The sequence below is a fragment of the Oncorhynchus masou genome, chromosome 27 (assembly GCF_036934945.1).
Source record: "Oncorhynchus masou masou isolate Uvic2021 chromosome 27, UVic_Omas_1.1, whole genome shotgun sequence".
NCBI classification, from domain to species: Eukaryota; Metazoa; Chordata; class Actinopteri; order Salmoniformes; family Salmonidae; genus Oncorhynchus; species Oncorhynchus masou.
This window is the reverse complement of record NC_088238.1, coordinates 12,587,206-12,603,600: the sequence shown is the minus strand read 5'-3', so window position 1 is coordinate 12,603,600 and position 16,395 is coordinate 12,587,206. Positions and strand designations below refer to the sequence as shown.

Here is a 16,395-nt window from a genome sequence, read left to right as displayed (position 1 = left end):
AGACCAATCAATACCTCGTAGAGTCAGGAGACTGAGGAGAGAAACACAACAACTAACGCTTTCTTCTACCGCTCCAGCCTGACTTATGTAGAGCTTATGTAGGCTCGCCTCTATACCCGGTCCCTACTTCTTCACCTGCTGCACTCCTCTTCCTCCACTCCGTTTCTCTTCATCCTCCATCTTATTCACCTCCTCTTCCCATCCCCTCTCCATCCTCCATCACCTAGTATTCCAATCACTCCCTTACAACCAGTTTCACTGACATTCCTCCATGGAATAAATATGCTGTAAGGGTGTAGCACAGTATTTTCTTCCCAAGATTTAACAATAAGACCCAAGGTGTTTCTTTATAATTGGGAAAAAATACACTTTCTGTAATAGCAAAGCAGCACTTTTTGTAGATCCAGGGACAGGCTTGCTAAGAACCAAATCCCACAATAGGGTAAGGGTTGCAGCCTTGCAGTGGTGTGGGCTTATAGAGAAGACATTTAAAGCTTCTCTAACCGGTAATGTAGCACAGGTTCCTCTAGCTCAGTGGCTCCCAAACTAGTCCTTTCGAGGGACCACCAAATCACCATCAAAAGCTCGAGGACCACCATTCCCATAGTGTCAGAATTGTTTTACATTACACATCTTAGCGGTCAAATTTAGACCTCATGTTATCGGTGAATGTAGCAGATGAAATATATTACAGATGGATGTTTGTATTGTGAAAAGTAATGTAAAACTGTTTATAACAGGTTGAAAACAATTGCTCTAGCTGAATGTAAAATGGTGGTTCCATAGGAACACCATGAATGATCAAGCTGGGCTTTATCAATGACCAGAGAGCATTGATTTGATAAATGTGCTCTGCTAAGTGCAGGGCGGTGGTACGGCAAATGACTTCACAAATCATCTCTGAAAGCACCATCTAGGCCGCAACGTGTGCTTAGTACAGCAACCATGCTGCTCCCAAGGGCCTGTTTTCAAATCCTTTGCGACAATTTTACATTTCCCATTACAAACGCGTTACGTAGTGTCCTTGTCGTGCGATGTAAAGGTAACACACTGATTGACCCATGTTGGAACGATACATATACACAGTTACGGGTCATCCCCAAAGCATTTCACGTGCTCCATGTGTAAATGTAGCTTGTATCTATGCCAACCTCATATTTAAAATGTCTACAGAGAAATACATTATTCAGAGTGTCTGTACATTATTCTGAATATCAATCATGAAGTCAGAGTGAACATACTTCTGTAATGAAACTGCTTATTTTTCCCCATTTTAAAGCACTGTGCTACTTCAAAGACAGTTGGGGAAGTGTCTTGGCGGCTGAAGAGAGACTGGGTAGATTCCCAAATGAAACCCTATTCCCTTTATACTGCACTACTTGTGACAAAAGCAGTACTAGAAAGGGAATATGGTGCCAATTGGGCAGTAGCCAATGAGGAGATAGACAGCTGTCCCAGAGTTAACACCGAAAAATGACAATGAGGGAAGAAGGCGGGCGACTAGGCTGTCTTTTAAAAGGGAAAAGTCCATTTCCAGTTGAAAAGAACAGCGGGCATATGAGAGGACTGACAGCCTTGACAATTACATGAGTAAAATAGGCGCAGACTCGGTGATAACCCCTCGGATTCTATTAAACTCCAGAACTCTAAATGAATTCTCAAACAGGGAAATCATCACACACTTTCTGCTAAAAGAACAGACTTTCCCTCCTCTTCTGCTCTTTACTCCAGTGTGAGAGAGAGACAGAAAGAGAAGTGTAAAAAATAATGTTGTCTGTGTGCAAATATCTGTGAGAGTGTGTGTGTGCTCAATTTGCATGTACCCACTCATTTTAACACCCAGCTCCAGTCTCGTGGGACACCCAGCTCCAGTCTCGTGGGACACCCAGCTCCAGTCTCGTGGGACACCCAGCTCCAGTCTCGTGGGACACCCAGCTCCAGTCTCTGGGACACCCAGCTCCAGTCTCGTGGGACACCCAGCTCCAGTCTCGTGGGACACCCAGCTCCAGTCTCTTGGGGGACACCCAGCTCCAGTCTCGTGGGACACCCAGCTCTCGGGACACCCAGTCCAGTCTTGGGACACCCAGCTCCAGTCTCTTGGGACACCCAGCTCCAGTCTCTTGGGACACCCAGCTCCAGTCTCTTGGGACACCCAGCTCCAGTCTCTTGGGACACCCAGCTCCAGTCTCTTGGGACACCCAGCTCCAGTCTCTTGGGACACCCAGCTCCAGTCTCTTGGGACACCCAGCTCCAGTCTCTTGGGGGGAGCATGTTAAAAGATGGTAAAGGCCCAGGGTTAACCTTGGAGCCAGTAAAAGAGTTTTAAACTGTCTCTCTTTATTACTGCCACTGCTGTGACGTGTAATTAGAGGACTGCCGCTGCTGTTACCTGTACTACAAGGACTGCCGCTGCTGTGACCTGTACTACAAGGACTGCCGCTGCTGTGACCTGTACTACAAGGACTGCCGCTGCTGTGACCTGTACTACAAGGACTGCCGCTGCTGTGACCCGCTCTACAGTACAGTACTGCTGTATACTGAGAGTTCTCTCTGGTGGACAGAAGCATGTAACAGTACTGGTAACTTAACGTCTGTCAGATGTCATGTCTCACCTTGAACCTTAACCCAGAGCGCAGGTTTTTCCTCACTGATCATCTGGACAAATCACCATTTCACAGGTGTTCACATCTTGCGAATTTCAGAAGGGGAGGGGACATTTGGCCCACAGACTTGCCCAGAACTCGCAAAGAGAGGGGGGGTGGAGCTACCGCCCTGCTTCCGTTCTCCATTGTAGTTTCTTTTGGAACACGTTGGCCCCCATAACTGGAGCCCTGCCAACTTGTTGTTGTAAACACATGCCAACTTGTTGTTTGCAGGACTACAGTCCATATGACTGATCTGAGCTATCTGGACATTATTTTAACAGCACCAAGAGAGGACAGACACTTACATGGAGATACATGGCTGGTCCTATCCCTCCCTCCCTCCAAAAAAAAAAATCATTAAATTAAAGATGACAAAGAACAAAAACAGCTCTCTTCACAGATGCTGAAGGCGTATAGAGTCCCCGCTCTTCCTCCCCACCTCCCTCACTTTTACATTTTTTCGATTGATCGTCGTTCCGAGCGAGGATCCCTGATACACTCATCCTGCGGCGTGGTGGAATCGCGGCACGCCATGGCGTCTCGGCCCCCCAAAATGATTCATTTTTCTATTACAGCAATGAGCGTGTGAAATGAGCTATATAATCAATAGCGGAGGTTTGTAAACAGGGCCCGTTCTCCGGGGAGTGTGTTGTGTGTTTGTGTGTGCGCGTCTGTTGGCTGTCAAGGCAATGCAGGGATGACGCTGGTCTTGCTATATGTTTACAAGGGCTATTTACAGCAGATAAAGCCATAACTCTCTAAAATGAGGGTGGCTTTCTCAGACACAACGTCATAAAGGAAATAAGGGGACAGTGAAATATAAGAGGGCCCTGTAGGAAGATCAATTTCAGTTTAACCTAATCATATAGTGGTGATCATCAGAATGATATGGTGGAAGTGAAACCCCTCATTTCTCAGGTCTCTGAGGGGCTAGCGCGCGTGTGTATGTTCGTTCATGTGTGTCTAAGAATAATCAATCATCATCCTGTTACACATTTGTATTAGTGTGTAATGCTAATGCTCTTATTGCGTGTGTGTAAGGGGTCACACAGGTCAGACGGCTCTATAGACTTCAATTCAGGGCTATGCTCACACACCTGACATGTGTCACCGCTCCAGTCGTGACCTGTCAATTACCACATATGGATGTGTGTGTGTGTGTGTGTGTGTGTGTGTGTGTGTTTAACCAATGATGGAAGGGAGCAATATTTAATATGAAAGAAGTGTCATTACTATGCACTCAAGCTAGAATACAAAAATACATGACTGGTTCCTGCTAAACTGCCCAATTAACAGTGCAGCCATTTAAATTCTAACCTCCTGTACCTCTTCCTGTCCTCTGAAGAGTATTAACAGCACTGCAAGACATTTGCTAAGTAGTTTCAACAGAAGTTATATGAAGGGCACAGCTCCAAGATCCAGACAAAATGTGAATATCATCTGCAGATGAAAAGCTAAAAAGTGGTAAAACTTGGAAACCTTCAAACGTCGCCGACGGGTCATATTTCAGTGGAGTTGTTTTACAGATACTAGGATAATACTACACGGTATAGCATTAGGATGCCCAGCAGAACAAGATGTTTTACAGATACTAGGATAATACTACACGGTATAGCATTAGGATGCCCAGCAGAACAAGATGTTTTACAGATACATTAAGATAAGATACTACACGGTATAGCATTAGGATGCCCAGCAGAACAAGATGTTTTACAGATACTAGGATAATACTACACGGTATAGCATTAGGATGCCCAGCAGAACAAGATGTTTTACAGATACTAAGATACTACTACACGGTATAGCATTAGGATGCCCAGCAGAACAAGATGTTTTACAGATACTAAGATAATACTACACGGTATAGCATTAGGATGCCCAGCAGAACAAGATGTTTTACAGATACTAAGATACTACTACACGGTATAGCATTAGGATGCCCAGCAGAACAAGATGTTTTACAGATACTAAGATAATACTACACGGTATAGCATTAGGATGCCCAGCAGAACAAGATGTTTTACAGATACTAAGATAATACTACACGGTATAGCATTAGGATGCCCAGCAGAACAAGATGTTTTACAGATACTAAGATAATACTACACGGTATAGCATTAGGATGCCCAGCAGAACAAGATGTTTTACAGATACTAAGATACTACTACACGGTATAGCATTAGGATGCCCAGCAGAACAAGATGTTTTACAGATACTAAGATACTACTACACGGTATAGCATTAGGATGCCCAGCAGAACAAGATGTTTTACAGATACTAAGATACTACTACACGGTATAGCATTAGGATGCCCAGCAGAACAAGATGTTTTACAGATACTAAGATAATACTACACGGTATAGCATTAGGATGCCCAGCAGAACAAGATGTTTTACAGATACTAGGATAATACTACACGGTATAGCATTAGGATGCCCAGCAGAACAAGATGTTTTACAGATACTAAGATACTACTACACGGTATAGCATTAGGATGCCCAGCAGAACAAGATGTTTTACAGATACTAAGATAATACTACACGGTATAGCATTAGGATGCCCAGCAGAACAAGATGTTTTACAGATACTAAGATACTACTACACGGTATAGCATTAGGATGCCCAGCAGAACAAGATGTTTTACAGATACTAAGATAATACTACACGGTATAGCATTAGGATGCCCAGCAGAACAAGATGTTTTACAGATACTAAGATACTACTACACGGTATAGCATTAGGATGCCCAGCAGAACAAGATGTTTTACAGATACTAAGATAATACTACACGGTATAGCATTAGGATGCCCAGCAGAACAAGATGTTTTACAGATACTAAGATAATACTACACGGTATAGCATTAGGATGCCCAGCAGAACAAGATGTTTTACAGATACTAAGATAATACTACACGGTATAGCATTAGGATGCCCAGCAGAACAAGATGTTTTACAGATACTAAGATAATACTACACGGTATAGCATTAGGATGCCCAGCAGAACAAGATGTTTTACAGATACTAAGATAATACTACACGGTATAGCATTAGGATGCCCAGCAGAACAAGATGTTTTACAGATACTAAGATAATACTACACGGTATAGCATTAGGATGCCCAGCAGAACAAGATGTTTTACAGATACTAAGATAATACTACACGGTATAGCATTAGGATGCCCAGCAGAACAAGATGTTTTACAGATACTAAGATAATACTACACGGTATAGCATTAGGATGCCCAGCAGAACAAGATGTTTTACAGATACTAAGATAATACTACACGGTATAGCATTAGGATGCCCAGCAGAACAAGATGTTTTACAGATACTAAGATAATACTACACGGTATAGCATTAGGATGCCCAGCAGAACAAGATGTTTTACAGATACTAGGATAATACTACACGGTATAGCATTAGGATGCCCAGCAGAACAAGATGTTTTACAGATACTAAGATACTACTACACGGTATAGCATTAGGATGCCCAGCAGAACAAGATGTTTTACAGATACTAAGATAATACTACACGGTATAGCATTAGGATGCCCAGCAGAACAAGATGTTTTACAGATACTAAGATAATACTACACGGTATAGCATTAGGATGCCCAGCAGAACAAGATGTTTTACAGATACTAAGATAATACTACACGGTATAGCATTAGGATGCCCAGCAGAACAAGATGTTTTACAGATACTAAGATAATACTACACGGTATAGCATTAGGATGCCCAGCAGAACAAGATGTTTTACAGATACTAGGATAATACTACACGGTATAGCATTAGGATGCCCAGCAGAACAAGATGTTTTACAGATACTAAGATAATACTACACGGTATAGCATTAGGATGCCCAGCAGAACAAGATGTTTTACAGATACTAGATAATACTACACGGTATAGCATTAGGATGCCCAGCAGAACAAGATGTTTTACAGATACTAAGATAATACTACACGGTATAGCATTAGGATGCCCAGCAGAACAAGATGTTTTACAGATACTAAGATAATACTACACGGTATAGCATTAGGATGCCCAGCAGAACAAGATGTTTTACAGATACTAAGATAATACTACACGGTATAGCATTAGGATGCCCAGCAGAACAAGATGTTTTACAGATACTAAGATAATACTACACGGTATAGCATTAGGATGCCCAGCAGAACAAGATGTTTTACAGATACTAAGATAATACTACACGGTATAGCATTAGGATGCCCAGCAGAACAAGATGTTTTACAGATACTAAGATAATACTACACGGTATAGCATTAGGATGCCCAGCAGAACAAGATGTTTTACAGATACTAGGATAATACTACATAGTCCTCTGTTTTGGTTATGGGATGGTCCCACCTATGAGGAGCACAGTGATCATCACCCTGGTTACAGAGGGAAATGAGCTGCCATCAGGGCCATTACAGTCATCAGCCCCTAGCTAGTGGGTGTACAGGCATTTGTTCCAGCCCAGCACTAAAACACTTAATTCACCTAATCAACATCTGGTCTTGATGACTGTGAAAGTCAGTGTTCGTGCTGGGCTGAGAACAAAACCAATTGACGAAGGGGGGGGTTGAGAAACGGTTGGAGGGGGTTAGGGACTTACGTAAAGCTGGGTGCGTAGCCTCTCGTCCTCAGCACTGACCTTCTCCCTCATGACAGCCTGCGTCAGGGAATTATGGGTCGTGGCTCTCTCCAGCTCCAGGATACGACCCACCTCATCCTTCACACTGGCCTGGGCCTCAGCCTCAGCAAAGGATGCAGCATGGACCTTCTCCTCCTCCAGCCTGACAGAGACAGACAGTTAACATTTACAACACTAGACAAAGGACAGAAGCACATACGCAAGCAGACACGTACACACACACGTACACACACACACGATATACACACACACACAAACACACAGCTCAAGTTTATGAAAACTGAAAAGTAGTGTGTAATTATTCATTATAATTTGAGTTTGATAGTCACATTGTTTCTTGTAAGTGAATATCTCAGGAATAGTTAAACGAGTTGTCAGGACTATAATAATTTTTATCACATTAAATAAGAGTTCATCAGGAAATGTCCTCTGTAGTGGCCACCCAGATGCCATGACTATGTTATTCACCTAAATGAAACATTAGTTCCATAAATGATCCGTTTAGCCCATACGTGACCCCCTATGACTTGGACGTTCTGGTGAACACTCACTAGTCTTTCCCTCTCATTTTAGCAGATGTACTTTGCCGTAATGATCTGATCACACCATGCAACAAGGGATGTAGCCTACAGTCAGAGAGGGAAAATGGACAGTGTTGATAGGCAGGTGAACTGTCCAAAGGGGTTACAAGGTAAACGTGGGAGGCGGGATTAGGTTGTCTCCTGTCCTCCTTGATTGGCAGAGATCTCAGAAAAGAAGGCAACTTCATAACATAAAATGTACTGTATATGCCATATCAAATAATCAAGTGGACTTCCCGAATGTAGTATTTTAGCTGTGACAGAACATACATTTTTGTTGTTGTAGATTTGCGTTATTCCACAAAGTTCTATTAGGTGCTGCAGTGAGTGGAAGGGGGCTGTATAACCACGTGACGTAGCTCTACCTCACTCTCCCTGAGTGAAAGAGGTGAGCACTTTGACAGACAGTCCAATGAGTCAGAGGGGTTTAGGAACAGGCACATTTTGTCGTTATTCCCCTTTAAATCCACAAGCTGGTCTTGTGGTTCGCCAGCTGGCAGAAAGAGGGCAACATTGAAGACTTGACCAAGGGTCAAAAGAAAGGTTATGTCAGAAGATGATCAATTGAAGTTTGAAAGCTATGACGCAGTAGGTTTTTCTCACCAAGTCTGGCTTTGCTTTGAAATGCCTCAAAGCCCTAAGTTTGGTGATTCATTTAGACGTGACACTTTCCTGCGAAATCCCCCCCCCCCCCGGACATATTTACATAGGAAGAGTGCAGTGTTATTTTGAGCTGGTAAACCTGCACACACTTCCCACCAGACAATTGGAACGATGCAACTTTTTGAAGCGTCACTAGGCATTAGATTCTTATAGTTGCTTGGCAACACGTTCATCGCTACACTGCGTGCGCTGGTGTGATTGGTGAAGGAAGGTCCCTGAACAGTGAGATCCAAACTGTTCCTCTGTTCAGAATCAAACACACCAGCCTAATATACAGTGCATTCATAAAGTATTCAGACCCCTTGACTTTTTCCACATTTTGTTAGGTAACAGCCTTATTCTAAAATTGATTACATAGATTTTTCCCCTCATCAATCTACACACAATACCCCATAATGACAAAGTAAAACCTTTTTGGTGGACATTTATGCAAATGTATTCAAAAATAAATAATTTACATAAGTATTCAGACCCTTTAGTTAGTACTTGCTGAAGCACCTTTGGCAGTGATTACAGCCTGAGTCTTCTTGGGTATGATGCTTCAAGCTTGGAACACCTGTATTTGGGGAGTTTCTCCCATTCTTCTCTGCAGATCCTCTCAAGCTCTGTCAGGCTGGATGGGGAGCGTTGCTACACAGATATTTTCAGGTCTCTCCAGAGATGTGCGATGTTGTATTGGCTGTGCGCTTAAGGTCATTGTCCGGTTGGAAAGTGAACCTTTGCCCAAGTCTAAGGTCCTGAGCTCTCTGGAGTGGGCTGTCATGTTCCTTTTACTGAGGATTGGCTTCCGTCTGGCAACTATACCATAAAGGCCTAATAGATGGAGTGCTGCAGAGATGGTTGTCTTTCTGGAAGGTTCTGCCATCTCCACAGGGGAACTCTGGAGCTCGGTCAGAGTGACCATTGGGTCGTTGGTCTCCTCCCTGACCAAGGCCCTTCTCCCCTGATTGCTCAGTTTGGCCGGCGGCCAGCTCTCGGAAGAGTCTTGGTGGTTCCAAACTTCTTCCACTTACGAATGATGGAGGCCCCTGTGTTCTTGGTGACATTCACTAATGCAGTAATGTATTGGTACCCTTCCCCAGATCTGTGCCTCGACACAATCCTGTCTCGGAGCTCTACGGACAATTCCTTCGACCTCATGGCATGAATTTTGCTCTGACATGTACAGTCAACTGTGGGACATTATATAGACAGGTGTGTGCCTTTCCAAATCAAGTTAATTTACCACAGGTGGACTCCAATCAAGTTGTAGAAACATCAAGGATGATCAATGGAAACAGGATGCACCTGAGCTCAATTTCAAGTCTCATAGCAAAGGGTCTGAATACTTATATAAATAAGGTATTTCTGTTTCAATACATTTGCAAAAAAATGTTAATACTGTTTTCACTTTGTCATTATGGGGGATTGTGTGTAGATTGATGACATTATTTTTCTCATCAGTTTTAGAATAAGGCTGTAACGTGACAAAATGTGGAACCAAGGGTCCGAATCCTTTCCGAAGGCTCTGGAAGTGAAGACACACCGAACCACGGAGGAGAAATGTGGGTGTGATTAGCCTACAATACTGACTGAGGAAATATAGCAAATCAACTACGTTGACCTACGCTCTAAAATACAACTTAAACTATTCTATGGCTGAAACAGTAACAGGAAGGCTAGATGGGTGGTCCGATAGTGATCAACCAAAGTTAAAATAACATTCCTATGACCACCAGTCCACAACAACCCATCATTAAACTGATAGACAAATCAAACAGTTCATCATCCACCACTAAGACCTTCTATAGGTTGACTGGCCCTGGGTGAAATGGTCCAAATATACAGCTGATGTTTGGTCTGCTACCTCTGATGTCAGAGAGCAGGGGGGAGCAGGGGTGACTTGCAATGTTTTTCAGAGTGAAGCAGAGCGAGAGGGGGAAGAAGAGAGTCTAGCCATGTCCAGTCTCACAGTCCACTGAGCTGCACAGGTCAGCACTCTCCATCCATCATGGGCTCTCTCTCACACACACACACACACACACACACACACACACACACACACACACAGTAGAATAACATTCCTTTTCAAAAGATAAAAACATTCTGTTTTCCATCTCTCCCGTGTAATAGTGAGTGAGCATGCAGGTCTTCTGTGTGTGTGTTTACATGCCTGTCTGCCCGCGTGTTAGTGTCAGGTGTGTGTGCTCTGAGATCATCTTTAATGGCCCCTTCCCTCCACCAGGTCCTACAGACCTTTGAAGACACTGAAGGATCCCAGGGAGTCAGAGGAGATCGGGTTGAAGGCAGCTAAAGGAGCGGCCATTAGCCCTGGCCAACAACAGAGCAACTCAGACAATAGACGAAAAGTCCACACCGTAACAATGAGAAGTAATGGGAGTGCCTTGCTGAGAAACAGCAGCAAAGCAAAACCTTTAAAACCCACGCACACACCCTCAACAAGTGCAAACCCAAGCAAAACGGCTATCGCAGGGCAAGGTGCTATCTATCCACCTCACCTCTATTGCTTTCTGATCATTATTGTCCGTCTAGGGATATTGGGCACATTTTTCATTCGCTGTGGAAGACTGGCAAGAGAGAAAGTGTGTGTGTAGCTACCAGGGGGAAGGAATCATCTTCTTGGGAATAGGTGGATGCCTTCCCCCCTCCACATGTGGAGATAGAGAGACTATAATCTTTGGTTAAAGAACTGGGAGATTGGCTGTTTGGGGCTGGGTGTGTTTTTGATGGCTCAGTGGTCTGATACTTGAAATAGGGCGAGGGTGTGTAAAAGAAGGTTATTGAGGGATATCATCACTTTGGAGAGGACTGCATGTGCTCCTCAGCCACTCCAGAGAGGCACCCAAAACACAACACTCTGCTTTCAGCACGTTGAAAGTGACCTTGAACAAGAAGTACTTCACTTTTGGTGACGTGTGAAATGAAATGTAGGAAAAATAAACTGCCGTCACAAATGTTATGGCGAGTCCTTAACGAGTCCTGAAGAAAAACAATTGACAGATGTTCAGTCAGTCTGAAGGTTGGGGGCATGAACATACAGTAGGTGTTGAGGTTAAGGCCAGGCAAACAGTGATCATGTTAGGTCAACATGTGCTGAGGTCACCACTATGTGGTAAGGTCAATTAACACACCCTGACTTGCAGGCGTTCCAAACCATTCTCTACTGCCCTACGGCCTCTTGCTTCTCAAACCAGAGCAGGTTTAACACACTTTTATGGACTTTGCACCAATTTAACTGCCATTCATTATTATGTGTTATGTTGTGTCACATGTGTAACTTTGAATGCTGCCATCTTGGTCAGAACCCACTGGAAAAAAAGATGTAAATCTCAATGTGATTTCTCTGGTTAAAGACACACACACACACACACACACACACCTCTATCAAATAACATATGGGTCAACAAACTGTTGAATTCCAAAATACTGAACATCAGATCTACTCAAAGACCCCTCCTCATCTCCTACACCCTTCCCCCTTAAAATCTCAAAGTCTCCCCGCTCGCAGAGTTGTAGATATGGATTGTAGCAGTCTTGTGTAATGGTGCTGAGGTGTGCCCAGGGCCCAAACCAAACGCCTCTGAAGAAAGAGGTTTAAAGGCACCATGCAATTTTAATGTGGGAATAATGTTGTTGAATGCTGGGGATGAATCATTGATGGGTTAGCCCCCCCCCACCCCAACTCCTAGGGGCAAAGGAGGCTGGTATTACCAGGTGATGGAGGGTGGCTCCAGATCCCTCATACCTTTCAGTCAGTGAAGTACCACCTTTCTATAGGAGTTGAGCCCTTCTTACACCTGGCCAATGAGGACGCCTGGTGTGACCTGTACTGTTCTAAAGCTGAGCTGCTTCTCTCACTATGCAGACAGAAAAAGCAAATGTGAATTCTAATTATACCTTTGTTTTCCGCTAAAGAATCAAACACAGGGTACAAGCAGAAAATGCTATTAATGGACTGTGTTAGCGGGAGAGGGAAATCCTAACTCATTTGTATTGTTGTTTACAGAAATGACAATTAACTTGAGGGGAAAACACACTCCTCCCCAGAGAGAGGCAGTCAACATGAGGAAATGTATCAGGTGTGAAATTATCTCCAGTGCTGGAGCCTGAGGGCATATAGGACCTGTGCTGCCACATCCTAATGGTGAGCTGCTCTAGAGATTATGTGTAAGTAAAGAAATATATTTACTATAACGGACATACCCATTCAAAGTCAACATTCTGTGATGAGTGGATTCCAGTTCTATGGTGACAGAAGGGAGGGACGCACTCCGTAAGTGCAACACATTTAATCACACAACCAGCCATGTGTCAAGTCATCTACATGTTGATAAGGCTACTAAGTTAATGGTGTGAATGCATCTCACCTCTGATAAAAGGGTAGTAGTGAAAAGAAGGGAGAGAAAAGGCCTAGACAGCTGCTAGTGTGTGATACATCTTCACTTTCGTCTTGGCGTAATGTACCCAGCCGGTAAAACACTGGTATCCCTCTGGGACCGGTTCGTACATAAAACACCCTTTATTCAGGCTGCAAAGACATCCGTTTCCTCCTTAAGTAGTTTTAATAGCGTGCTGCTGGAGTTTGGGGGGGAATATGCGTACTGTCTTCTTCCTTAATAAAACTACATTTTCAGATATATTCCGGAAGATGCACACTGCAGCAGTCTGTTGTTTACCCCAAGCTGAACACAGGCACAACATCAGGAAGTAGCAGTAGCCACTCTAGCATGGTGGTGGAAAATTAGCTTTATTTTCCTGTTTTTGTGGGAGGGAGCAAAGGAAATTAATAGAAGGATGTGTGAGAGAGAGAGAGTGAGTGAGGCTCAGTTGGTAGAACATGGCGCTTGCAACGCCAGGTTTGTGGGTTCGATTCCCACAGGGAAACAGCATGAAAAATGTAGGCATTCACTGCTGTCAGTCGGACAAGAGCATAAGCTAAATGACTGAAATGTAAATGGAGAGAGAGAGGAGTAAGCGAACAAAACAGATATGACCTCAGTCATTAAGAGTGATCTAAAATAGAGAAAGAAGTCCAAATGCCAGGCTGGTTAAAGAGGAGAGACAGATGCTGGGAGAAGGTCAATGCTATCGTAGTATTATCAAGGAACAGTGGGAATATAAACCTCTGCCGTAGCAACACGCACCAATTACTAGCCAAACAAGGAGAGGGAGCCTAGCCAACAGGTCATGGAAGAACAATTATTTGTATTTATTATGGATCCCCATTAGCTGTGCCAGCAGCTACTCTTCCTGGGGTCCAGCAAAATTAAGACTGTTTACACTATTTGAAAATAATACATTCACAGATTTCACAACACACTGTGTGCCCTCAGGCCCATCTTCACCACCACATATCTACAGTACAGAATGTGTACATAGTGAGGCAGGTAGCCTAGTGGTTAGAGCGCTGTGCCAGTAACCGAAAGGTTGCTGGATCGAATCCCAGAGCTGACAAGGTACAAATCTGTCGTTCTGCCCCTGACAAGGCAGTTTACCCACTGTTCCCCGGAAGGCCGTCATTGTAAATAAGAATTTGCTCTTAACTGACTTGCCTAGTTAAATAAAAGGTTAAATATATATATTTTGTATGTTATCGTGCATGTGTCTGTACAAATGCATGTGTCTATGGTTGTGTTGCTTCACAGTCTCCGCTGTTCCATAAGGTGTGTTTTTATTTGAGGGGAAGTTCTGCTTTCTGACGTTCCTCATGTGGCGTCTGTGATAGTACATACACACTTCACTAACACTAGAACCGCTGGGCCTCCTCTTCAAGCTAGTGAGTAGTCATTCTGACTGCAACATTCTAACACTCATTCATACATTTCATATAGGCGATCACAAAAATGTTAATTTGGTTGTGTTTATGATGGCCTCCGGTAACATGAGAACAAAAGCATTTTCATTAGTTTATGTTGCTGTAGACTATATGTAAAACATGTCAATAATAAAACAAACAATAATGAATCAAGTGTTCAATCAATTGTATTTTTGGAGGCTGTGTTACAACTATTAAACAGAAAGCATGTGTGCTGGATATTTAGGGTGGCACATTTTTGGGAATAATCAGAGGTGGAAACTTTCCGTGGGAATTAACAGGAATATATGCAAATTAATATTAATACTATTTAAAAAGTAGATGTTTTTTTGCATTGTATATATTTACCATATCATATAGAGACAGAAACATAAACCTTTCACCTTATCATAAGTAGACATAAAGCCCTTGCTTGGAAGTGTACTTCGCCAAAATGCCAAGAACCTTGCCCTCATCCAGGCCAAGGTGGCGAGACACGGTAGTGATAACATCATAGGCCTTGTTGATCTCTGCATCAGACAGGATGCTCTTGCCAGCATACTTGGGGTCCAACATGTACGCTGCGGTATGTATGGGCTTCAGGCAGAAGTCTTCACGCTTTTTGATGCATTTCAGAACTGCAGTTTCCTCTGCTTGGAGCAACAGTGATGTGGGCAGGGCAGTATGGATTTCTTCTCTTACATCTGCAAGCAGAGTCTGAACATCAGACAGGATGGCATTGTCTTCCTCAATCAGTGCAATGGCTACTGTTATAGGTTTCAGGAGTTTCAGGCTGCTTACCACTCTCTCCCAAAATACATTGTCCAGGAGGATTCTCTTGATGGGGTTGTCCATGTCAGCAGACTGTGATATGGATATTTCTTGGAGACACACCTTCCCCTCCAGGAGACTGTCAAACATGATGACACCACCCCAACAGGTGTTGCTGGGCAGCTTCAAACGTGGTGCTCTTATTCTTCTCACTGCTTGGTGAGGTAGATTGCTGCTATAATTACCATTTCCTTGGCTCTCTTGTCGAGTGTATCCATTGTTTTCAGTGACATGATGTCCTTGAGGAGCAGATTCAATGCATGAGCAGCACAGCCAATGGGTGTGATGTGAGGGTTGGACTCCTCCACTTTAGACCAAGCAGCCTTCATGTTCGCAGCATTGTCTGTCATCAGTGCAAATACCGACTGTGGTCCGAGGTCATTGATGACTGCCTTCAGCTCATCTACAATGTAGAGACCGGTGTGTCCATTGTCCCTTGTGTCTGTGTTCTTGTAGAATACTGGTTTGAGGGGTGGAGATGATGTAGTTAATTATTCCTTTCCCACGAACATTCGACCACCCATCAGAGATGATTGCAATACAGTCTGCTTTCTCTATGATTTACTTGAACTCTGTTGAACTCTGCACCCAGCAAATGAGTAAAAGCATGTCTGGTTGGAGGGGTGTATGCTGGGTGAAGAACGTTAAGCAATCTCTTCCAATACACATGGCCTGTGAGCATCAGAGGTGAACCAGTTGCATACAGCTCAAGCAAGACATTCATCAGCATTTCTCTGACTACGTTCCTCCATTGAGTCAAAAAAACATCTGATTCCAGGAGGACCATGAGCTGTTGCTGTCGATAAGGTGTCTGATTCATCATTTTCACCTCGAATAGAAGTAGAGGGACTTTTGTCAGAGGTTGCTTGTTGTGAGCACAGAGGGAACTTGGCCAGATGCACTTGGCCAGATGATTCTGCATCTTTGTTGCATTCTTCACATATGATTTGGCACAGTACTTGCAAATGTACACCGCTTTTCCTTCTACATTAGCTGCAGTGAAACGTCTCCACACATCAGATAGTGCCCGTGGCATTGTCCTGTAAAAATTAGAAGGAAAGTAAAAAAATAATATTTAAAAAAAAAATACAATTCCATGTACAGATAAATAGTTAAGCAGTTAGATTAAACATGGGGCGGCAGGTCGCCAAGAGGTTAGAGCATTGGGCCAGTTACTGAAAGGTTGCGGGATCGAATCCCCGAGCTGACATGGTAAAAATG

At 43.5% G+C, this 16,395-nt stretch overlaps 1 protein-coding gene across 1 annotated transcript in view; it reads right to left on the bottom strand.

Annotated features, from left to right (window-relative positions):
• Positions 1-1,832: 1,832 nt before the first annotated feature.
• LOC135516587 (uncharacterized) overlaps positions 1,833-16,395 on the bottom strand; it is a 40,725-nt gene continuing 26,162 nt past the window's right edge. The window contains exons 5-7 of the mRNA XM_064940934.1: positions 7,267-7,447; positions 2,613-2,655; positions 1,833-2,257 (exon numbers count right to left, since the gene is read on the bottom strand). Coding sequence (XP_064797006.1) covers positions 1,833-2,257; positions 2,613-2,655; positions 7,267-7,447 — 649 coding nt within the window. The remainder of the gene's footprint in view (positions 2,258-2,612; positions 2,656-7,266; positions 7,448-16,395) is intronic.